This window comes from Anser cygnoides, chromosome 7 (genome assembly GCF_040182565.1).
Source record: "Anser cygnoides isolate HZ-2024a breed goose chromosome 7, Taihu_goose_T2T_genome, whole genome shotgun sequence".
Classification (NCBI taxonomy): domain Eukaryota; kingdom Metazoa; phylum Chordata; class Aves; order Anseriformes; family Anatidae; genus Anser; species Anser cygnoides.
The window spans coordinates 16506869-16532503 of record NC_089879.1 but is presented as its reverse complement, the minus strand read 5'-3'; the positions used below and the strand labels follow the sequence as shown (position 1 = coordinate 16532503).

Here is a 25635-nt window from a genome sequence, read left to right as displayed (position 1 = left end):
TCTTTGTATACATTGAATTTATTATTATTTTTCTTCCGAAGACTTCAGAGTTGTTAAGGTGTCTCTGATAGGTTGGATTAATTTCTAGCAATCAAAGCACTATCTGCACTGATAGGTGCAGACTGACTCTCTGGGGGGAAACTCAATGTCACGTGCTGGAGTTGCAGCATTTTCTCTTTCCAGAACAAAGTTTTTCCACAAATGATCTGGACCCTCTCCATTGGTCATATGCTGAAGAGGCAAGTTGTTTACTCTCGCTCACTGTCTCACTGAGTTAAGACTGCAATAGGATTTCTCATACCTTACACAAGCTATTTTATTAGAGTACATTCAGTTAAGCCACAGTCAATATTTAAGGCTTGTGTCGAGAGGATTGCAGCTCCCAAAATCTAAAGAGCAGCTGTTTGAAGTCTGGTTCATGTGTTTACTAACCACTACTCGTCATCACAAGCTTTAAATGAGATGCCCAATTCAGTAGGTTCTGTTTAAATACCAATTCCAAGCATTCACTTTCTGGACTAACAGTTGCAGTAAATTTGTTTGGACAGATGCCCAAGTAAGTGACTAGGATTTCTCAGTGAGATTTACCTGTGTGCAGTCCTACTGTTTTCCCCTACCCCTGCATTCTTATGCAGTTGTTACCTGAAGTAAAACTTCTTGAAATTCTCACTTATTTAAAGTCAGCACTATATTTAATCTAAGTGGAAAATAGACAAACATTTGATTAAATGATACAGTGATCTGAAGAATTGACATTGGCAAAAAACAAAACAAAACAAACAAAAAGAAAAATAAAAAAAAACGCATTTTGGAAAAGTTTAGTGATATCTCTTTTAGACAGAAATAGGAAATCTTAAAGCTAGTTCATATTAAAGAATGCATTCATTTATGGTTTTGTGAATAATTTCTGTACTATTAGATTTTTTCTTGGGTATTCACTTTTCTGGTGGTATATAGGTAACTGATACTGAGATGATTTTTTTTAAATATATTGAGCAACTAATATTAAGAGCTACACTTGGCTGTGATCACAGGCTTTAAATCTTAATGTTCATAAAGATGACATCAAAAAGAAAAGAGGTGCCTTAAGAATTTACCTTCTAATAGTTAAACGTGAGACTTATAAGTCATGGGCCTTCCAAATCAGGGACAGGGCAAAGTTCAAAATGTTAACTTTTCTGCTCTTACACCCGGAGATATGCAGATCCTCTTTAGAAGAAAGCTTTGTTTTGAGAGAAACAGAAGTGCATAGAGCTTGATGACTGCCTTCACCACATTTCTTAATTAAGAGCACTGAGTCATGCATTTTTAGGAGTACGCATCTCTTCATCATTTTTGTGGAAGTTAAAAATACGTTACTGGGATATACGGTATACTAACTAAGCATGTATGTATATTGCACTGTTTATATCAAAGTGACTCAATACATGTGCTTACACATCGCGTGGCTTACTCAGGAGGTGTGGGTACATTCTCACTGGATTTTTAGTGACTATGAAGTGTCTGTGGGGAAGAAAAATATGAATTCTGATTGTGAATTACTGATAAATATGTTTAAGCAGTGAATGTATATTTAAGCTAAAATTAGGTATATTAAATAATTCTATGTAGCTACTATTTATACAGAAATTTTACATTGGATAATGGCTAAAAGACTCCTAGGCAGACTAAAAAAAAATGTTGTTTTGACTGTTGACACTTCACAGCACAAATATGAAAGAAAATGCTAGTGATTTTAATTTGAATGACTGCCTGTTCATGATATCTAGCTAAATTCTTAATTTCTGATCAGTCTGTGGCAGGTGGTAGTCAAAGAGCACTGTTCTTCACCCTTAAAACCATTAGTTTGGACTCTACAAGAAAAGCAATGTACGAAATATCTTAGTGCAAAAAAGTAACTTGGAAAGAAAAATGCAGGAGAAAGAGAAGGTGTGTAAATTCCATTTATAGTGAATGCACTGATAATGTACATATATGCACGTCTGGACAGAACTGATAAATATTTTAGATTGTTTTTTCCTTGGTCACTGTAAACACTATGTTTTTCCTGTTATTATTTCCTATATTATATTATTCCTATATTCCTATATTATATTATTTCCTATGTCTTTATTAAAGAAAGTCAATATAAAAGGCCCGATAATGTTTAAAAAAAGAAAAAAGAAAAAAAAAGATGAGTGCTACTTGTAAAGTATCTTCCCTTTCAAACTCTTAAAAAGAAATAATGCATCAGAGTCATCTGGTTACATCGTGCAGCTTCTGTAGATGCATACTGCTACCAGAGGACAGTGACAATGCTAAAACATTCATACCAAATATTCAGTATGCAATTGGAATTACTTTCCAAGAAAACAGATCACTGAAGGGAGTTCTCAGTCACTTCCATGTATTGTAGACAATAGGTTATGAACAATACAAGGAAGAGTGTGGAATCTTTTTACTAGTAATGTATTGCTTATTCTTTCCTTTAACACTAGTAACAAAAGGTTGCTCAACATTATATCACATTAGCAAAGAATTTACCATAGAAGGTGACAATACCGTTTCAGTCTGAAGTTTGTCTTCTTATTAGGCATGTTTTCTCCTAAAAAAAAAAAAAAAAAAAAAAAGGCTCAAAAAGCAGCATTTTCATGTCTTGCTCTGAATAGTTTTTAAAGCAGAAAGCATGTGCAGTTGTAATACTTGGTGTGTAAAGTTGTTATTTTTTTCAAATATTTTCTTATGTAAATGTTGTTGATGTGTCAGCTGCGTGTCAGTGTATGTGCAGAACCCCAGTTTTCAAACTCTCCTATCCTATTAACGACGTAACAAGGGATGCACAAAGCCTTGCATTAGAAAAGGAGAGACATCTGACATTGACACACAACCTTTATTTTTATCTAAAGCAAAGGTCAGTAAAGCCCTTCTTAATTGAAGTCTCCCAGAAATAACCATTGATCCTACTTTGGAACAGAAGTACAGGTTGCCAAGAATAGATTTTGTGGAAATTGTTCTAGATCCAACAAAATTTTAGATCCTTAAAGGAGATAAAATGTGTTTGTGTTTTGTTTTGTTTTCTAGCCATTATTTAAAAACCAATAATGACTAAGACACTAAAAAGTTTTAAGGAAGCAAAAAGAGTGAGGGAGTTGAAAGCATTACCTGAAATTTGAACATACCGAAGTACAGAAAAAGGGTTTTGTCCCTTATCTGTAGGAAATAAACAGGCTGCTTTTATTAAATGGAAGCAGTTAAATGTCTCTCTGATTCTCATCAACAACTTCTAAAACCAAGTAGATGTTACTGATACTCTGCTTTTTTTATAAAGTACTATATTTTTCCCCATCAAATCTCAGCTCTATTTAATTTATCTATTTTTATTTATTTATCAGAGAGATTCTATTCTATCCCTCTGATTTCAAAAGCTAGGGGCAGATGAGAGCTGTTGTGTGTCTCAGGTATCTCATTGCTGTGCCTGGCAGCTTTTACCTATATTATACCATACGAAATCCTCCTGGTTTTGGGACCTATGATGTATGTGGCTAATGCTGTCTCGGTGCAATCAGTCTTCTACATAGCAATGGAGGTGGTGCAGCTTTCATTTAATAAAGTGAAAATGATAATATTTTAGAGGATTTAATAAATCTAATGTTGTTTGGTGTGTGTGGTTGGTTTTTTTTTTTTTTTTTGGTAAAATATACCACTCTTATCTCCCAGAAAAGTGCATACTTTCACTAACTAGAAATTTTAAGAGAGAAAAATTTGTTCTGCAAATGTGAGTAATTAAAAATTGGAAACACATTCTGTCATTAAGGTCTTCAAGCTGCATCTTTTCTGTATGGCCAACAGAGACGAGACTTGAGCAACTAGAACCTGAAAACAATCCACATGCAAGTGAACATTCAAACCAGTTATTAACCAGCAATTCATTGAAGCAGAAATTGACAAATTGACTACTAATAAAACAAAGAGAAATAAAAGCCTAGTGCTGAAGCTGTGTTGTCAGCAACAGAAACCTTTTGTTAAGGGAAACTGCTGACAGCATGTCTTTTATGGAAAGAAGTAAGATGCAAAGTAATTGCAATTTAGGTGTTCTTAAAATTAATTTAGCTAAATTGTAAAAAACGAAACAAAAATAAGCAGTCCCTCCCCCCCCCCCCCGAAAAAAAAAAGTTTTAAATTATCTAAAATAACCTCTGAAATTAAAATGTCTGAAACTTTTTTTTGCAGATTAGTTGCTCTATTTGACACACTGTGTATGCAGTCTCATTTATGTTGTCCATCTACACCATTCTCCTGGATCTGTAGCTTTGGTTTTTTAAAACTATTTGTAGGTAGCACAGCTAAAACTGTCTGGATAGCAGATTAAAGGAAAACTCTAGCAGTAAATTCCATATATGAAGCCTTTAACCTATCAAATGCTCAAGCATAATATATCTTTCATTATGAAAACCATTATGGTTTTGCAGGTATTTTCATTTCCCTAGTTATTTATCCTCCTGTATAAACAATGGTGCTGGTTTTGTGTACGTGCAAAAAGAAGCAGAAGGGATTGTTTTCAGATATGGATGATCAGTGATATTAATTCTAAAAAGATTGTTAGCAAAATTCTTCAACAGTAATGATGTTTTTGCCCTTTGGATGAACAATAACTAGAATTCAGAGTGCTGTTCTGACGGGATTGGAATCAGTCGTGTGGAGTGACCCTGGAAGACAGCAGAAGCGCTCATCTTTTCTAAGATTTTGTCTAAGCAACATCCTCCTGGAGTATTGGTCTTTAAATAAATCCCTTAATTTAATGGATGGAGAACATATAGTCAGTTTGTACAGTTGCCTTTCCTGGTTCCCTACACCTCACAACTGTTGAGCCAACCATCTGCATTCTGTCTTAAGAAATATTTTGAAGCCTGAGTTCCTCTCTAGACAGTTTTAAAGTTACTGTGAAGTGCGGACTATCCGACTGTCTGCACAGAGGAGCGCTAGAATCATACGCATCTGGAAATATCTTGCTGGTTTCTTGGTCTATGTAAATGATCTTGGGTATTAAGTCTTTCCTTTTTGTCTGCTCTATTTTGAATTTAAAAGGTAAAATGTTGTAAAATCCAGTATCAAATTTCGCTAATTAAAAATAACTGACTTCAGCTAAAAAGTCTAGATTTGAGGACCTTTGTTTTCTTCCCCTGGAAATTGTATACAATTAACATAGTTTTACCTCATGCTGACACTAAGGAATGGAAGCTGAAATCAAGCAGACTACCGATTTGCATTTATCTAGAATTTTTCTATATTGAAGTTGCTCAGAGTGGAATTTGAAATTGGCTTATTGACAAACAAAAATACAGGGGTTTCGCTCAAACTTGAAAGTGATCTGTTTTCAGCCATCTGTTCAGAGTTGAAGCAGCAGCAGAAGCAGACCCAAACCCATTAGATGAAAATGAACTGCTTTGTCCAGAGCAGTCGTGGTTTAATATTGCTCTTGGAAACTGAAATTGATAAATTCAATTCTGAATTTAGTTGTACTTTTTTTGGTGTTTACGAATGCAAATGCTTGCTATTTCATGCTGCTGACCCTGTAAATTTCACAGAGGTAGTTCTTGCCTCATCAAAAATTTAGTCTTTTTCATATGATTAATTTATGTGACTACTATTATAACTATGATAAACCAAGTTGTAGGTTATAGCCTTTGTGTTTATACTCTTTAATTCTGATTTATAGCTGCTATGGATCATGTTGCTTTCTGAAGTCTGAAGTTTTAAAATGGCTGTGACATTTGAAAGAGGAGACAACCCTATAAATTTGCTGTTGCATTGTTTTATACTAGTGTAGAAGTAAAATGCCAGATAGTAAGAGAGGTTTTAATACTCTTGTGGAATATTCTCCACAAATCTAGTGGAGGTTTTTTTGTTTGCTTGCTTTTTTGAAAGGGTGGAGGGGTGGGTGGCATGTCAATGGTTTTCATCAGTAAATTTGGGAGAAGTATTTTTACTACAGGACAGACTGAGATGGTATCTCAATACTAACTCTTTTTTTCCCCCGTAAGCCGAGAAAGTCTGTAAGTTGTGATGATCAACAAATCCTTTCGGCTGCTTGGTTTGTTTTAGAGTTGAAAGGACTTTGTAAGTCTTTAGCTGTATATATATTCACTGCAGCACTATTGGAATGCTATTGTCTCCATTCAGCAGTGAGGCGAAGAAGAAACACTGGGGCAACTGTCCCCATCTCAAAAACGTTTGTCCTTGTGGAGCAAATAGATGTGGTGGTTTTTTTTTTTTTGGTTATTGTTTTTCTTTTTGTTTGTGCATGTGTGTGGTTGTTCTCATTTGTTTTTTAATTTAAATTGAAGAAGTGGGGAAAAACTCCCAAAATATTTGTGACAATGTAGGAAGTTACTAATTTCTCTATTATTTGTGGTATATTTTGATCATTTGTAGTAAGTGTTACGTGTTACTTTCCATTCTGTTGGTAATCTCAGTGATGTGGGCTATTTAACAGTAAAACTGGGATTATGAAGAAGTAGTTCATTTCATAGAGGCTACTGATCCAGAACCTCAGTTTTCTTCAACTCTTCCATGTGATCTGCTTGCTTTGTTGACTTTTCTTGACATTCATCATCTCTTATTTAGCTATGCATGCTTCATTTAACTACTATGTAGATTCAGGATTTCACAGCTGTGGAACTAAGGATATGGAGTACATACCTTTAATTAAAAGCAAAAAAAACCTACCCCAAAACCTGTCTTTAATGTGGCATATGGGAAATTTCTTACATATCAAATTACTCAGACTCAGTCTAGTACTCATGAAAAACACAAAAATGAATAGGAGTCTAGTTGTAAGATGCAAAACTGTTCACATTTCTTACCTTTTGGGTTTTTAGAGAAAAGAATCAGCTGACAGTGTCACATGCTTCCATTTAAAATTAGACTGCCTAAAAGAAGTCTTTGCAGCCCTGACTAATACATAATTTCACTCTTCTGCAGTAGCTAAGTGAGATTACGGTTCTTTCTATTTTGAGGTTTCTTAAGTATTTAAAGCCTTTGATGTCGTCTTGAAAATCCGGTCATGTCACTGCAACGTTTAGAAGAAAGTCTGTGTTGTTTGTTTTTTTTTCCAACACCTTGGATTTTTATTTTTCAAAAATCAGTTTCATTTTTAATAGTTCTTTCATCTTTGGATTTAGAAATGTGCTTTATTCATGTTCAAAGCACCTTCTAATTAGCTAAGAATGGTGACTTTGAGCAACGACCCTTTGTCATCACATTAACTGATTTAACAATTTTGTTCATACTGTTTCTAAATGTTCCTTTACTGTGGACTTTAAAACAAGTTTATTCTAAAAGTTCTAGTAAATACAAATGTAATTAAATTTAAAGCGATTTTTAAAAATCCGGGGGGGAGAAGAAATTGCTATTTATATTTCATGATAAAATTACATCCATTAAAGCTACTTTTTTGAGGTACCCATCTCAACCACAGAAAAATAAACCCACGGATGTGAAACTAGAATATTAACTTTCTTTGCAAGTTTAAGTCCATCTTATTTTTTTTATGTAATAATGTGAGGTAGATATGTATTGAAATACATTATGTAAGAGATCTTAGGTGGATGGTAGATTTTTTTATTGTAATCTTGTAATCTATAAAACATCAGAAAAGAATCAGAAAAGACACTGTCAAAGCTTTTAAAAGACAGAATGAAAGAAAGTGTGCTTCAAAGGTAGTTTAACTTTTTTTAAAGTTTAAGTAGTCTTTCCATTCTGCATATGAGATAAATACATGTGACTACACAAAGTCTGTTCTGGCTTGCTATGCAGTATGTAGACAGAAGAGAAAGTGCTCCTTTTTGTATTCTTAGTTTCACTGCCCAACGCCAGTGTTATAAAACTGAGAACACACATGAATGTGTTGAATACTATTTCTATATCTTATTTTGCAAGCGGGCTGAATTTTGGAAATTACAAACTTGAGATCAATTACATAAGAAATTGATAGATGTTATGCAGACTTCTGCCATGCATATATATTCAAATACTCTTTGACCTTGTATATAATTATTCATTACTAGCCTAGACAAGGCCTGCAAAAATATATTTTCCAGACTATAGTAGCATCATATGGTAGTTTCAAGCATAACTTGCACTTCAAATGACAATCTTATTTCAAGCTTGTGGGACACAGTGCATATGCCAGATTTTCCTGTTTGTTCTCAGCAAGGTTAAGTGAAATTAGACCAACTGGACAAAATATCCTTTCATATGGAAATTGTGTTGCTGTTTAGATGTCAGAATGGCACATGTACAAAGCAGCTCAGGTCTTGTACTGCTTTCCATAAAATAACAAATCCTTGAGCTCAAGGATGAGGAGCTTGTTGGCTGTGCCTCAGAATCTAAGGAAATTAATCTTCTCTTCATCTTCTCTCTGTTGTACCCCTTTAGAAGCTGTAGTGACATATAGCAAAATATGCTGTTGTCTTTCTCCAGTGGATTGCAAAGTGCAATGTGTATTGTCAGCACTACAATGATGTTGTACCAATAGCCAAAAGAAGGAGTTTGATTGTTTCTGCTCTGCCAAGAAGCTATATATCTGTGTATATAGGATATTCTGCTGTTGTCAAGTATCTTGCTGTTTCCTGGGGTTTCAAATAACTTGCCTGTTTTACTTTGTGGGTATCTGAGTCAGGAGTAGGCCCCTGAGCCCTTAAGCTTGAGTGCCTGCTCAGATGAGAATAGGTCACTGGTAAGGTTTGTCTGTAACATGCAGTCATGCTACAGCATGCTACCAAAATTCATCAGTTCTCTTTCTTTGACTGGGGGTGTTGGTGGGGTGTGGAACAAAACAACAGAAAACCAACAACTATGCTTTAAGTATCTTTCTTGTCCATATAAGCTTCTACATGATTCCTTTATCATTTGAACTTCTGTTATTTAGTTATTTTTCGTATCAGTGTAACCTTTGTTAATCTTCAGTATCAAAAGTCCTTGAATAATGGGAACAGATGTGCAATCACCACATTTTGAAGCAATGCTGAGCACCATGTATACTTTGCTGGTCCAGCCTGCTCGCTTGTCTAGATTAACAGAAGACTGCTGCCATAATCTACTTACCTGTCTGACTTCAGAGACCCCCAGAGACAGGCAAATGTGTTCCAGTCACAGAGGTCCAGAGGAATGAGAAGGTATTAACTTACTAAACTAAAACTCACAGCTGGTGCTAGCCTCAGGTTAGAAAAATGAATTGATACTAACTTGGACTGTAATCTAGCAGCCAAAGTTTAGCTAATTTTATCTGGTTCATAATTATTATGATCACACAATTTAGTGTACCCAAAAATGCCTGTCAACTCCAACTACCACAGAGGTAACCTCTTACTATGACCCAGAAAAACCTGGAAAAGCTTCATAGAAGAAAGAAGCTTTCCAAGCTGTTGTCTGCATTTTTGCCAAGTAATTAGCCAGAATTTCCCAATTTTGATTTTGACTTTATGCTAAACAAAACTCAGAGATTTTGCTGGTTTAAGATTTATAAAAGTCTGAAATAGACAAAAATTCTGCTTTTTGGAGTTCAAATCTTGTGGTCTCATCAGAAGATAAAGCTTTAAATATATTTTATACATCCTTTCAAAAGGATATATTTATGTATATGTATATATTTATATACATAAATATACGTGTATTCTTACTATTTGAATTTCATAGTACTCAAATGATCTGTACTGCATCTTCTGTGAATTTGTCTCACAAGACACTTATATAAAATATAAGCCAGGGATTGGGGCAGAACTATGAAGTGTGCTCAGTTGGTTTTGGAGGTGTGATGCCCTGGTAGTCTTTTCTAAGTGCCTGGTTTTCTGACTGGGACATTTTATAAGGCTGAAAAAGAAACTTTAATTTCTGTACTGAAATTATAATTTATACAAAGTTTTTGCTCTGATTATCAAATTTAATCAGAAAGAATGGATTATGAGAAAGAATGAATATGGAGTAAGGAAGATGTAACAAGTGCATAGATGGAAAATAAAATGAAGCTATAAGTGGTAGCAGTTGCAACTGAATTATTTTTGTACTCTGTTAGTTAATTTAAGTAGTTTTATAAAGTCTAAAACTAAGATGTTGAAGTGTGCTTATAGCTTTAGGGAACTGTTTTAAGAGAATTACATCTCCCAGAGAGGAAACCAATGCTTTTACTTAAGAAGTATTTCACTTTTTATTTGGACTGTATCTTTAATCTACTCCAGTGCTAGGTATGCAAGTTCCACTTTTGCTAGCAAGAGTGTTGATCAAACTTTTTTTTTTCTTGGGTAAGTCAGACTTTCTAGGTATGTTCTAGGCTCTAACTATGTTGTTAACACAATATTTTTTGTCTTTTAAAACAACCAACCGCACAAAATTTAATGTTCTTTGAGAAGTCATATAGGACTAGATAGAGTAGGGTAAAAGGTAATTTGGTAGATTTCCTCTACAGAGGAAAACTGTCTTACTATTTTTTTAAATTTTATTTAATAAATCTAGAGTTGCATAGCATGTATTTAAAAAGACATGCCAAGTAATATTCACTCAATACTTACTGCAAAACTTAGGCTAAGACACAACTTAATAGCAAATAGACTATGTAAAGCTATCCTACAAGTTGGCACAATTTAAATGTGGTATACCACTGATGGGTGCTTAGTTTGTGTAAAGAGTCTTAGGCAGAGAAAGCCTGGCAGTCCTTACTTAGACTCCAACTGCCCCTAATTGCTGCAGATTTTTGCAGAAGTAGCCTGTAAGACGTGCAAGGGCAAAATTATAAAGGTCAGAGCCAACGCGTTAACATTCAGTGAGAAAACTGAGTTGAACTGATTATGGAGCAAAAGAGTAATGCATGCTTGATAGAAAGCCCTCTTACATGGGCAGCTGTATTCAAGTCTAGCAACCAGTCTTCAGATGGCTTTGCTTAGTGTAGCTTATACTGTATTAGTTCACTTCTGACGTGGCAAAAACATGGACTACTCAGGTTAAATCTTTATTCAAATTTGACAACGTTAAGCAAAACCGAAGAAAGGTTTCTTGTCAGCTGTATTGAGAAGAGCACTGAATGCCACACACACTTAGTTTTACTGGCTAAATTGAAGTCCTGAAATTCTGAATTACTTGGAGCAATTTTTATTGGACTTTTTTCTTTCTTTTGAACAGTTGTATTTAAATATAAATAACACAGCAGGTCTTTTAATAAAACACAGCAAGTGCCATTCTTTTTCATTTATGCCTATTTATTTTAGGTAAGCATTTTTTTCATATAGAGTTAAGTGCGTGAGCATAGAAACATTGTGCTCCTTCAGAATTTAAATTAGCAGTTCTTTTAAAGTTTATTTTCTATTTTGCAAAGTTTGTCTTGCTTCTTGATGTACTCTGCTAAAGTTAACTTTTGACTTAGTGTATCACTGTTAATAACAGCATGTTTGTTTTTTTAAAACCACTTACAAAAACTTAAAACTTGCTCCAGGTGAATGATTTAAAATTTCATCCTAACAGTATGTACTCTAAAGAATTTTGCTTAGAACTAAAATATACTACTCATTTACTTTGTAAGTATAATTAATTAAGGGTAATTCATGTTATTTTATGGTATGTTAACATTTCTGCCTTTAAGTCTATTTATCTGCTTAGCTATATATTTTTTTTTTACTTCTAATATTTATTCTTTCTAGATAGTAACAAGAAACTCAGTGCCTCCATTATAAGATCATAATCACTGATACCACCATATAAATAGCTCAGACATAGTGGTTGGATAATAAGAACCTATATTCTCTCAACCTATATTCTCTCCATTTGAAATAATTAGTTAAACAAATTAACATAGTCGTACCCAGAAAGCATTCTCTTCTCCATTCTGAAATCAATACTGTACGAGGGTATGACATAATTTTGTGAATTTAAATTTATGAAAATAAACTAAGAGCTTTAAGAGTTGCTTGTAATTCTTATATTTTATTCATGTTTGGGATTTATTTTCCTTATTGATTTAAAAAATACTTTATAAATTAACCTGTTCTTTTTTTCTTGCGCCCTTATCCTTTCCAAGGTTATGCCTTTCTGCTGTTCCAGGAAGAAAGCTCTGTACAAGCTCTCATAGATGCCTGTCTGGAAGAAGATGGGAAACTTTACCTGTGTGTGTCAAGTCCCACAATCAAGGATAAACCAGTAAGTAGCTTATGCCATGACACTTATGCTGGCTGCTAACCCATTTGTTGTTACTCTTTTCAGTTAAATAAATAAATAAATACTTATAGTTAATTGACATGTCCATTTCCTGTTGCTGTCCTTGATGTTACATTGAATTGACTTTCTTTATCAGTGTAATGTGGGCTTAACATTTGCTTCTTTCTGATAAATGCCATGTTCAATTAACTTTTATATTTGGTACTTCTGGTATCTCACAGGAGTATGCATCCTTTTACAATGTTAGATATAAAGCAATTAGATTAAGCATTTTTTTCTTCTGTATCATTGGAAAGAAAAGAAAGCCTTATACAATGAAATGAAGAACTTAACCATGCTCTCCTCCTCCTCTTCCTCCTCCTTCTCATCCTTTCCCATTCCCCTCCATTAAAACCCAGATAGCTTCAAATATCCCCTGTACTCCATTAGGTTTCTTAATTATTATTTTTTCTGCATGCAATAGCTAAGAAATTTATAACTTAGGTATGTCTAATTTACCACATATAAACTGCAGGGCAAACACAAGTAATGCAGACAGCTACAGCAGAACATATGGTAATCTGTTTGTATTGTTTGCATCTCTAAAGTTCTTTAATGCTACTCTTTTTTTGTGGCTACAGATACATACAGATAGATGGAAACTACAGATAAATATAATTAGATAAAAAATATGCTGCCTTTTTAAACGCTATTTAAAAGCTTACACAGATAAATGAATAATCTAATATTACAGCACAGTCAGTATGCTTATGCACTAAGATAAAGAGACAAATGAACATTTTTATCAAAATTACTTGTGAGCAGTTTCTTTCTAGTCTGAAGACTTCATCTCAGCTGTGTTGTTTGCTGCTTAACAGAAGTGAGCTATTGCACTTCTTAAATAAACTCCTTTTTGTATGCAAGTACAGAAATTAATTACCTCTCTTCTACCCATTCTATCGGTGCTTTAAAATTGCTGGATCCTTGAATGTGAAGCCCAAACTGCACCTGTAATTATATACAAGTGATAAAATATTCTGTATGTCCTTTCACAGATTTCTTGTTATAAATGGCAATTAGGGGCAGGCAATTAATGAGAAAGGAGAGTTTGATATGATGAAAAATTTAACTCAAGTGTGGCCTCTAGAGGTGATAAATGAATTGTCCACCTTCTTTCAAAAACAGATAAGCCATGTCCTTGAATTGTTTTGGTGGTTATGCCACTGATTTACTGCTTTTGCTAAATTAAAATTATGCTGTTAATTAGAGAGACTTGGCAATTGTTTCTTAATTTAAATTGAGTTGCCAAATTCCTTTACTAAAACCAATCTTCAATACTCTTTACAGGTGCAAATTCGACCTTGGAACCTAAGTGACAGTGATTTTGTGATGGACGGATCTCAGCCTTTGGACCCAAGAAAAACTATCTTCGTTGGAGGAGTTCCACGGCCCCTCCGAGCTGGTGAGCCCAATGAAAATACTGGGCATGTAACAGGGGTTTCAGGTTATGCAGAAAAGACTTAAAAGGAGCGAGCGAAAGAGAGAATATATGTAAAAGAATTAGAGCAGGAAACACATTCTGTCTTTTCCAAAGATCATAGCTCACTTTCTAAGTCAACCAGTTTCTTCCTGCCTACAAAATACAAAATCTGAATATTTGTGATCTTTTAAATAGGTTACTAATTATAAGTAGAAACACTTTTCTTCGAATTTCAATAATATACTAGAACTTGGCTGATTTTCCTTAATATAGACCATCTTAATCCTAACCCTGATTTGTTTGCTAGATGCAGCCAAGTCTCCCTACCCTTTGACTAGAAGACGAACTTCCACCAGCCCATTTCCAGACGTTACATCTGCAGCTCTGATTTCTCTGTCTTTCTCAACCCTAACCCTAATTTTCCTGTGAAGCTATAGACAAGGCCTCTTAGCTGTTGCTAAGAAGATTTTTTTTTTTTTCCCAGCACAGGTCTCCTGCTAGTCTTGGTATCCCCACTCTGTACAGAAAATCACTTTCCAGACTCATTTTGATGTAGCTCTGTTTTCTCTCTCATTTTTTCTACCCTGTTTTTCTTCCACGGAGTCAGAGACAAGACTCCCTAACCTTAGGTCAGAGGAAATATTTATTATCCCAGCTGAGATCTATGGGCAGCCCCCACTATGCTTTGAAGGCCCTTTTCCAGCACAGCTCCCAGGTGTAGCTCAACATTTATTTATTGTTTCCCCCTTCATAATCCTTATATTTTTGCTGAGCCATTGACAAGGTCACAAAACCGTTAGGGAGTTGAAACATTTCTGCTAGATAGGTCTTCTGGCAGCCATCACTCCCTGTTACCAGTTCCTTTCCAACCTCATTCCGAGTCAGCTGCATAGTCTCTTCTTCTTAATCCCAATTCTAATTTTCGAGGGCTGTGGTAGGTAAGGAGCCTCAACTGTTGTCCCAAAGAAAGACTGCTAGGCCATGATTCTTGGTAGCTGCTGCTTTCCAGCCCCCTACGACTGTAGCTCCTCGCTTTCTCTTTCTTCCAATCCTAATCCTAAACATATTTTTTGGGGGAAGCTGTACACAAGATCCCCCAGTTATTGCTCTAAGAAAAATTTCTCTTAATCCAAATTTCTTGGCAGCTTCCATTTTCCTCACCATCTTAAAATAAGGCATAATTGTAAGAGAGGTTAATTATGTAAATGATAACAATTAAATATTACCTCACTTCTAATTATAGCACTTCATAAAACTCTGTCGTTTGGCCTTTCAGAGATTATGTGCTATATTTGAGGACTGATGCTTAACCTCTCCAAAGCAGACAGGCAGTTTCCAGTTTTTCTTGTTTGCAGCTTTCAAGATCTCATTCAGATGTTTTGTAAAGATGTCTGAATACTGCATGGTTTTCTTCTCCTGGAATCGCATATGTTCTTTGTAGGCAAGAGTAACTTACTGGAACTACTATTTTAAATTGTTTTAAATGTTCTTGCTGTTTTTCTATACCATCACTTTCTGGGATCCTTACCTAAATGGTGATTACAAATCACAGAATCATAGAATATCCTGAGTTGGAAGGGACCCATAAGGACCATCAAGTTCAACTCCTGGCTCCACACGGGACCACACAAAAATCAAACCATGTCTGAGAGCGGTGTCCAAATGTTTCTTTAACTCTGACAGGCTCTGTGCCATGACCACTGCCCTGGGGAGCCTGTCCCAGTGCCTAACTTTCCTCCTGGTGAAGTACCTTCTCTAATGTCCAGCCTGAGCCTCCCCTTGTGCAGCTTCATGCTATTCCCTTGGGTCCTATTGCTGGTCATCACTGGAAAGTAAAAGAATCTTCTAGTCAGTACATTATGATGATAGTTTCCCCTTACTGTTTGGAGCATGAGTTTTATCTAGTTTGGTAGAATGAGTCAGATGTTTGTTTGCTCATTGCAGATGGATAAATTAGCATATGGTCTTCCCTTAATGTGACAAACACATTTATACAAATGGACATGTACTCTGTTTAATAGTAGGCTCAATTCTATGAGTAGTTAGCAAGTTTTGTGAGAACTACAACAATTTAAATATTTAGTAAAATATTTTTTTCTTTCTGGATATCTAAAATTGAACATACTACTGAAAGTGTTTTCACACATTAGCATAATGAAAATCACTGACTTGGCAGGTCCCACTACCTTGCTTTGCAAGAACTTGTCCTTTATCTATCTTTTTTTTTCCCCCTTTATTAACTTTTAGAAATAACTTGGCTCAGTGACCATACGTCTTTGCACAACTTAAATGCCTCTTCTCCATTTCTTAAGAAAAAAATCTCTCTTTTCATTAAGAAATGGAGAAGAGGCATTTAAGCTGTGCAAAGACGTATGGTCACTGAGCTACTGAGTAAGTTCTTTATCCTAATCTCCATTCTGTACGTTTCCTGAGCCCTACACTCAATCTGTCATCTGAGTGATGTTTGTAACTTCTTTAGAATTATTGTAGTGTGAGGAAAAACAGCAAACCATTTTAAAAGATCCACAATCAAGTTAATGTTCTACAAAAATAATAAGTTAAATTGCACCCCAAATGTAGGCTTTCTTTAAATATAGTAAATTTTGATGTTTCACCAAATTTTGTTTCAAGTAGAAAGTAATTCCTTAAAGTCTTTTCAAACTCCTGGTATATAGCCTAAAGTAACAGATTCCAAATACGGGAGTATCTTTAAGTGATGTTATATGTGTGCTAGCATTAACAAATCGCATTGTTGTGGTAAATCCTGAATACCTAATTCCAAACAGCACAGTTTGAATTTACCTTATGACAAATTCCAAAACAGTTGACCTGATACCTACGTTAACAACGTAATTCTGCTTTTTGTTTTTCCCCACACTTGAATCACAGCAAGCTTTGTTTTTACAGTCTGTTTCTTTGACTTTATATTTTACTGTAATTCACATAGAGTTGTTTCAAGCTGTTGTTAAAACCAATGTTTAGGTTTGCTGTTTTAGACTTTGGAAGACATGTATGCTAAGGCAAATAGCAGTATTTCTTATGCAACAAACCAAACAAAACTTTTCATGTTGAATCCATAATATTTAAAAATTGCCTTCTTGCAGTTGAATTGGCAATGATTATGGACCGTTTATATGGAGGTGTCTGCTATGCTGGCATTGATACAGACCCAGAGTTGAAGTATCCAAAAGGTGCTGGCAGAGTGGCTTTCTCTAATCAGCAGAGCTATATTGCTGCTATCAGTGCTCGCTTTGTCCAGCTCCAACATAACGACATTGATAAACGGGTAAGTAAAATAGCATGGAATGGAATGATTGCTACTAACAAAACCGTACAGATTTAAAAAAAAAACAATAAATAAATCCTTAAGCTAATACGTGTTAGAGAACACTGTAACCTCTGTTCTTCAGTTTACATTAGTTAATTATTTAAAAACTTATTTAAGCTGTCAAAGCAGAGTGGAAAAAATATGCCTTTAACATCTTAAGTAACTGTTTAGCACTAAAACCAGAAAATAGCTGCTGTTAAACTCAGTTTAGTCTTGGTTTTATTTGTTTTGAATTCTGAAGGTCAGATGTCATAGAATTACCCACCTTCTTTCTCCTGCTTTAGATGTTAGCTTATTGTGCATCAACAGATTTTATTTAGTGTCTACTTATATAGTTTCTGGCATTTCTGCTATTGTTAGGTAACTTTCTCTTTCTACATTGTATGTCTAGCCTTAAGTTTCCTAAAACACAGGGATTATCATAGGTATAACAGGTAATGCTGACCTCAAGATCTTGAGTATTATTTAACCAAAAATAGATGCCGATAAATCCTAGATGGGTAAAAGGGGGGTAAAAATGGTGTTGGGTTTTTTCAGTTTATGGGTTCTATAGGGTGTTCCAAGTATAGAGCAAAATCCATGTCTTTGCTGCAATCTGAGTTGAAGACATTAAAAGGAAAACATTTCTTAATTTCCAAGAGATTTTATTTCTTTAGACTTTCTATCTTCTCATCTTGATTACGTGTACAAATAACACCTATGTTTTTGAGGACTTAGTATTTAGAATTCTTCAAAAGATGCAGTGCTATGCATTATAACAATAGGGATGACTGTTTTTCTACTTAATCTAATATACGATGTTTATTAAAGAGTCAGCTTGACACATATTGGGTATGTCTATCACATGCAGTATATTTAATAACATAGCTGCAAAGCAGAGTCCAAGCTGGTTTTAGTTTCTCTTTAAAAGACTGAAGTGAACTTTTTGTTAGATTAGATGAGGGCATGGAGTTAGTCTTTGAACTATTTTTCTGTGATGCTACTATACCTTATGACTTTAACTAAGACAAAGCTGTTCGTAAGTATTATTATTATTATTTCTTTGTCCATTTAATTCTTAAAATTTCTACTGAGACACTAACAAGATTAATTTTGGAAACTTAATCACACTGTTAAACCCTCTGAGATTTATGTATTACCCATGCTTAAAAACTGGGTGATACATTTTCTTTCTAAGCTTTAAGACACAACTACAAATGATGCTAACTGGTAATTGTTACAAAAATTAATACTTTCCCCAGATGTCTGATTGAGAATTTAAGCTTAATTATCTTTTATCTGTTTTTAAACTAGGCTTATCTGTGAAGCTGAAGAAATAGGAATTCATTTAATTCTGTCCTTAAATGTTAATTTTTATATATAATAGATTGAAATCCCTGAATTGTACAGTATACATTCTTAAAACTATTTCATTAGGAATGAAAACAAGAAAAGGAGTAAGAGAATCAATTTCAGACCTTCACAATTCATGCTTTGAAAATGTGAGTAGGTGGAGATCTAGGGATGTACATTGGACCTGCCTTCTTCCAGATTCATGTGAGATAGTGATAGACGCAGAATGATAGTGATAGATAGTGATAGAATGATAGTGATAGATGTAGAATGGCAGTTACTCAGACTGGTTCTATGTCATAACAGTAGTATAGTGTAACCAAAAAAAAAAAAAAAAAAAAAAAAGACAGTTCTGGCAGATCCATATGCAAGAGATATAACTCGCTATATTAGATTTGCTTCAAATTAGTAACATTTGTTGAAATGTGATCAGGATAAACTGAAGTAAAATTCACCATAAAACTTTGTTGTATAGGATTCTTGTTTTTCAACTTAATACTTCATTCTGTATTCTTTAATAATTCTTCATTCTGTGTCTTCAATATTGGATGTATTTAAGCATAGTTACTGGATTCAAGTTTTCTTTGCATTATACTTAGCCAGAGAGTATCACTTGTGCAAAATAATTTATAATCAAAGTATGAATATTTCAACTTTTTCTATCTTTTAATGTAATTATCTGAACTTTATAAACTTTATGAACTGTATAAATAGCTTCACGGAGATACAGAAATTTACTTACATAATCTATTGACTTCCCCAGAATGAATAAACTGTCAATTTAAACGTGTAGGCATGATTCTGAGGATCAGATACAGGAGAGAACGCACATGTTGTCAACTCCTGTAGTAGTAGTATTGTGAATGCCTAGTCATGCATCAAAATACTGCTGTTTGGCAGAGGTGCTTTAAAAACAACAACAAAATCCCCATCCTAGGATGTTTATGACTGAGAGTAGGACAAAAGTCAGTGGCTCTCAAGCGTGTTTGTAGTTGATTGCAAGGCCATAGTTGGAACAGCTACAAATCTTACTATGTTTCTAGAGCTAAAAATAAAAGACATAGTGATTTTAATAGAAATTTAATACAAGCACATTTAATTTTGTTTTATGTCAATAATCTCTTCATCTTTTAGGCTTGTCCTGCATTTTGCTGTTCACAAAAAACAACCAAACAATAAACCTCAAACTCCCCAGACCTCTCAGGTTTTGCAATACCAGTTTGTTCTATATAAGTCAATCTACTTTCCTTCCTATGTGCTGCTCTCTCTCACCCTGCCTTCATAACAACCAATTTCACATTCCTGGAAACTTCTTTGCAGCAAAATCCTTGGAGATGCTATTTTTGCCATACTTCCATTTTTGTACTTTCACATACCTAACTTTTCCAAGATATATTGAGTAGTTATCAAAGCACACAATTCCTTGAGATTTTCTGACAAGTAAGCTGGTAGGTATGAAAACTTAAGTGCCAAGCTGTTTGGGTTAATCCATCATTCGTTTAAAACCTTCAATAGAGTCAAAAGAATTAAAATATTGTTCTTTCTATTCATACTTAGCAAAACTATGTAATCTTCTTATAGTTATTTCTTCTTTTCAATGCAGGTGGAAGTGAAGCCATATGTGCTGGATGATCAGATGTGTGACGAATGCCAGGGCACTCGTTGTGGTGGAAAATTTGCTCCATTCTTTTGTGCCAACGTTACCTGTTTGCAGTATTACTGTGAATACTGCTGGGCAAGCATACACTCTCGTGCTGGGCGAGAGTTCCACAAACCACTGGTAAAGGAGGGAGGCGACCGACCCCGCCACGTCCCGTTCCGCTGGAGCTGAACCCCAGGCCTCCCCCAGCAACAAGTACTGGAGTAGATAAAATCGAGGGAAAAAGAGAGCGCTGCCTCAGGGCTTAGTGTTCTGGAAATCTGTGCATTCGTCCTCGACTTTAATGAAGATATGGGTCTTTTTAGTACTATTATTATTATTTACAGTCACATTACTGAACTCAGTGTCCAGTATAATACAGACCGGCAGAGTGTAACTGTACTGATTTTGCACTTTGATTCACACAAACATCTGCTTGGTACCTTAATTTCCTACACAAGACTTGTCACTAGTGACATTATGTAGACTGCCATTCTCATCAACCTTCACTGGTTGATGTGTATGTGATGAAGATTTTTTTTTATTATAATTATAATTATTTTTATTTTTAAACTGGAGCATGCACTTATTTTCAGAAATTTAGACTTGCCCCTAGCAGATGACTTACCAAAGGTAATATTCACAAGTAGGTGGCAGATGTAGCAAAAACTTAAACAGATATTCAGCAATCATTACTTTGGGTCATTTAGAGTAGTAATAACCCTTAAAGAAAATAAGCCTTTAGTTGCTCTCCATTTTTGACTTGTAAGGATGATACCTCATAAGCTGGATCAGACATTTTCTTTTGTTTTGCTGAGGGTTTTTTCTTTTTTTTTTTTTTTTTGGTTAGGTCTTTTAGTGTTATGTAAATGTATGCTGCAATAGCTTTTGCTGCTATTAAAATGGTATTACTAATACCATAATACTCTATTCAGGCTAGGGTATCAATTAAAAAATGAATATGTGATTAAAATAGTGATGGCTGCTGAAAGAAGATCAGTATAGCATACAGAAAAGCTTCCAAGGAAGGTCAATATTTTTTGACTGCATGTTTACTTAATCAGGTTGCTGCATGCAATAAATTTTATATATGTCTAATATAAAACCTGCCCACAATGCACAAATTATGAAGAATCTACGTAGGCTACAAGACATTCAGTAACAAAAAAAAAAAAAATTGATTACTGACTGGAGGAAGGCATGCCTCAGTAAATGTAATGCTTCTGAAATTAGGATCAGCCCATTACAGAATGACCTATATTACAACAAATATAAAAACTAGCTGTAGGATGTTCTTAAAACAAATTTGTGGATGGTAGATGAAGTACTTTGCGGTGCTCTGTTATATATCGTGCAATTTATTTTATATAGTAAAGTGATTATGTCTAGTACTGTGATCAAACTTAACTGTTAAAGCCTCTGTATCCAACATTAACACACTTTTGACAGTTCATAACAGGTACATAAACAGAAATGAGCTCTTAGTTACAATCTCTCTCCTAATGCTTGCATCATTTACGTAGTTGCAGACCTTGTCCAGAAAACCAAAGAGCTCATACTAGCATACATACACTACCAATTAGATAGTCTGTCAAACTAATAAACTAGGCACATTTAAGAAAGTTAGGAAAAAAAAGTGGTGCTAAAGAAATGTCTGCATATAAAAGTATCATGAGATGTCTGCTCTGTGGATGTGGCGTTATCTCTCTAATCCCTGGATGTATCCTGTGAAGCTTGAATACAATTAAGACCTGCTAACACAGTGGACATTTTTTTAGCATGAACTATGGGGCTGCAGATAGCAATTAAATATAAACACACTTGGTATACTAATGATTGTGAGAATGTGTACACTATTTTTTTTTTTTCCTCCTTTATTTTTGCAGTTCTGGGGACAATCTGACTGGATATGACACCGCATAGTAGATTTAAATGTTCTGGGTTTTGTTTGTTGTGATGTCCTTGTTTGTGTCTAATTTAGTAAGCTGTTTTTCCCAATGTTTAGTTGCAAGTATTGGCTTTGAAAGGAACTTTTCTGTTTTTGAAAAAAAAAAAAAAAAAAAGAAAAAATAGTTTTTTACTGGTTTAAAAGGCTTATTATAATTATCCCTTTTGAGGTTACTTCTGGGCATTTTTGTGATATTGCTTTTCCCAGCCCAGGTGTCTTTTCTGTTTTTTTCATCTGTACAAGACATTTTGTTATGCACTACTTTTTGTATCTAGACAGTTTTCAACAGTCGGCTGATGATTTTTTTTAAAGAAAAAGGCATGCTTTCTGACTGACATGATCTTTTGCAATACCTCAATTTTGAAATATAGGAAAGAAAATGATATTTTCTAAGTAAGTTTATTCAGAAAAATATATATTAATTTAATTCTGCAAGAAAAATGATTTAACAGATGGGTAACTTTATTTTTTTCATGCTTATTTGAGTTTTTTTGAAAATGAAGAAGTTAGAGCTTTATAACTGTAATATTAAAGATCATAGCTAACCTACAGAAATCTACCTAATTATGTGAAAGAAGTAAACCTTTTTGAAGAAATACCCCTCTTTCATGTAGAAACATAACCCCCGATAGAGAGAGAAAGAGAGAGAGAGAGAGAGAGAGAGAGAAAAGAGAAGCTGGAAAATGTACAATATAGCCTAATGTTGGATTAAAACTAAAAATTATCATAAAGAACAGGTGTAAACAAACTCCATTTGGTGCTGAAAGTTGTGAATAGAAGGCGAAAAAATATTTTCCCTTAATTTGTATATTTATAATCAAGTGTGATTATGCACGACTGACCAGAATTGTGAGAGTTCTTCTGTTTGTATTTTTTTAAAGAGAACTTTTTTTAGTTTATTAAATTATAACATGCTCCCTTTTGTTTTGTAAATGAATGTGCCCCTGAGTTGTTAATATGTTATTATTAAAAGAGGGTCCTTCAAAAAAAGTTATTTTTTAAAATATGGAGTTCTGAACTGCAACTTGACTAAGAAGCCCCTGGGTACAACAGGTCCTATTGTGGCCTTTTCTGATGTGAGACTTGAACTAGTCGATTTTTTTGAAGGCTAACCTAACCTCGACTATTTGTTGTTATGTGCAATACTGTTTGTACTGTTTGTATAAAAAAAAAAAAGAAAAATGAAAAGAAAAAAGGCATAAATCTTTATTGCAGATTTATTTTCATTGCAGACTTTAGACATTGTGATTCACTAAAATCATTTTTCTACTGTCAAATATGTACCTTTTCTTCATGCTGGTATTTTTTCAATAGTAATGTAGCCTTTGTACTGAGACAAATTTTCATTGTTATTTTTAGAAAGATTTTTTGCTAAGAAAAAAATTAAACATTTACATATTTTTCATTTTTATTTCGTATTTTCTTTAAGGAGTGCTTTCTCAACCATTAATATAGTTGTTTCTGGGAGAGACTTTCATATCTGGTCAATGTCATTAATATTATTTTGTATTTTTACTTGGAATAAATTAATTTTATGATGCTAATTCTTTAAAAGTTTATTTTTTTCATTTTCAGTTATTTTTGAAGCTAAAATCTTTGTAATATTGTTACTAAAGTGTCTAGTTTTTTGAAATGCAAAGCTTTATGTATTAACTTGCTGATGTGGTTTACAATAGTGTGGCAATGATGAAAATGGTTGGTTATGTAAAGTGATTGGAAAATTGTAACAAAGAATTGGGCAATAAAATGACAGAATGAAGCAGAAAAAATGTGATATTTTGAAAAGCCTTTTCCTTTATCAAAATGATTTAGGGAGATAATAGGGATGTCACAGTACCAGTTCGTTGTCTAGATTTATACACCACCAGTGTTGATTAAATACTATTGCCGTTATAATGAACTAAACCTATTGAAATGATGGGTTTTTGACCCTGCCCATTCAGCATAATGCTCCATTACTTTTCTCCTCATGAACTTTTATAAACTCTTTTCGATAGTCTTAGGATGAACCTCCTAAAATATATATTTATCACTGTATTTTTGCCACCCTGTTATTTATTTAAGTAAAAATGACCCTTTCCTGCACAACTTCCTTCTTGCATACATTTATCAGTGGCAGCATGGAGCAGACTGTAGGTACCCACATCATTTTCTAATGACGTTACCAGTGTTGGTAGCTGCCTAGTTAACGCAAAATAATGTACATCCATTTCCTGGTAGCAATGCAGTAACCCATATTGCTGCCATGTCTGAACAGATGTTCAGCTTCTTTGTCTTTCTCCGTTCTTCTCTGCCTCTCTTGTGTCTCTGTCCTTTTTTTTTTTTCTTTTGTATTGGCAATACCAAATGCCAGTATCAAAACACCTTTCACATCACCTCCATTTACATTACATTTGTTTTCCTGTGCAGCCAGGAGAAACCCCTTCCTGAAGCCAGTGACTCTCTGTTCTGGCACCAAAACCAATCCAGACTAAAACTGGTGTTGCGTAAACAGGGCATACAATGACTTTCTTTGGACAAAACAACTACTTCAACAAGTTATTGATGAACTTTTAGACTAACTTATACTAGAGTGTTAGAGGGGCTCATCCACAACTTGTGGAAAGGAATATGTCCAGAGTTGGTCTATTGTGTATCCTCTGTGTGTTCAGTTCTGTAAGTAATGTATAGACTAGATCAAATAGTGAAGTAAAATTTAGACTCAAATTAGGTACTACTGGTTGGAATGTACACAAATTGCAAACAAAGGAGATTAAGGAATGAAGAGGGAATAAATAATTCCTGCTAAGTGGTACAAAGTTTATGCTTATATTTCTGCCTACATGCTTGTATTTTATAGCCTGCTAGCAAGGCATGGGCTAAAACAAATTGTATTGCAAATACGCAGTTAGCAAATAACTTTGCTGATTTCACTGTTAGAGTAGTTTAAAAAAAAAAAAAAAGAAAGAAAAAAAGAAATGGCGCTTAACTGGGAAAAGCTCCCATGTTAATATTTCAGTATTGTGACATCTCTACTTGCAAGGTATGAGTGAACGATTAGTCACAGATAATTAGAAATGTCTCTTTTGTTTAATCTGGCTTGTATGTAGTTGCTTTTCTGCTAGTTTGTATGATGTCAGCTAAACCCTTTTTCTTTTCCTTTTTTTTTTTTAACAGACAAACTTCTTAATCCCTGCTGCTATAGTGTTCTATCATACCACAGAGTATTTTATATTCATGTTAGTGTGACACTACTCTATACCCCAAATGGGTAGCTGGTCAGAAATCACATAGGTCACGTAATTTTGGTACACTTAAATATAAATGAGAAAGTTTAGCAGTAAGTAGAAAACCAGGGTGCTAATAAGAGGTCATTTTGGCTCTTTCTTTTTTTTCTTTTTTTCTTTTTTTTTTTTTTCCTGGATGTAGTTCTGTTGGGGTATAAAGTATTAGATATTTGTACTTTTACTGTCAAAATAATGGACATAACTTTTAGCGCATTCACAGCTAAGATCTCTGTACTTGTTTTTCAACTAATTTTAAATGTACTGTATCTTTTATTACATGTTCTCTTAGATTGTTTTTGCTAGTAATTCTAACAAGGCTTCTTCCTTTTTGGCTTGGACTAATGCTTGTATGGAACTGCAGTACTGTGACTAAACATGGAGCTCAATGCTGCTATTGCTTACAACTGCTTAAACTTTGTAGTTTGGACTTTATTTTTTTCTGTAATAACTTATTAAATATAGTTGTATGAAGTACTGATACTT

General features: G+C 34.3%; 1 protein-coding gene and 1 long non-coding RNA gene across 17 annotated transcripts in view; one reads left to right on the top strand and one right to left on the bottom strand.

Annotated features, from left to right (window-relative positions):
* Positions 1 to 25628, top strand: part of CPEB3 (cytoplasmic polyadenylation element binding protein 3) — a 94077-nt gene extending 68449 nt beyond the window's left edge. For all 12 annotated transcript variants that reach the window (XM_048069222.2, XM_048069225.2, XM_048069223.2 and 9 more), the window contains 4 exons: positions 12044 to 12162; positions 13507 to 13621; positions 16744 to 16925; positions 19903 to 25628. In XM_048069222.2, coding sequence (XP_047925179.1) covers positions 12044 to 12162; positions 13507 to 13621; positions 16744 to 16925; positions 19903 to 20130 — 644 coding nt within the window. In that variant the 3' untranslated portion in view covers positions 20131 to 25628. The remainder of the gene's footprint in view (positions 1 to 12043; positions 12163 to 13506; positions 13622 to 16743; positions 16926 to 19902) is intronic.
* Positions 1 to 25635, bottom strand: part of LOC106040251 (uncharacterized) — a 50501-nt gene that overhangs the window by 8871 nt on the left and 15995 nt on the right. For 2 of the 5 annotated variants that reach the window (XR_010832844.1, XR_010832841.1), the window contains one exon: positions 2524 to 2584. This is a non-coding gene — a long non-coding RNA (uncharacterized lncRNA). Of the gene's footprint in view, positions 1 to 1437; positions 1504 to 2523; positions 2585 to 25635 lie in introns of all 5 variants that reach the window. The other 3 variants (XR_010832843.1, XR_010832840.1, XR_010832842.1) reach the window with 2 other exon arrangements.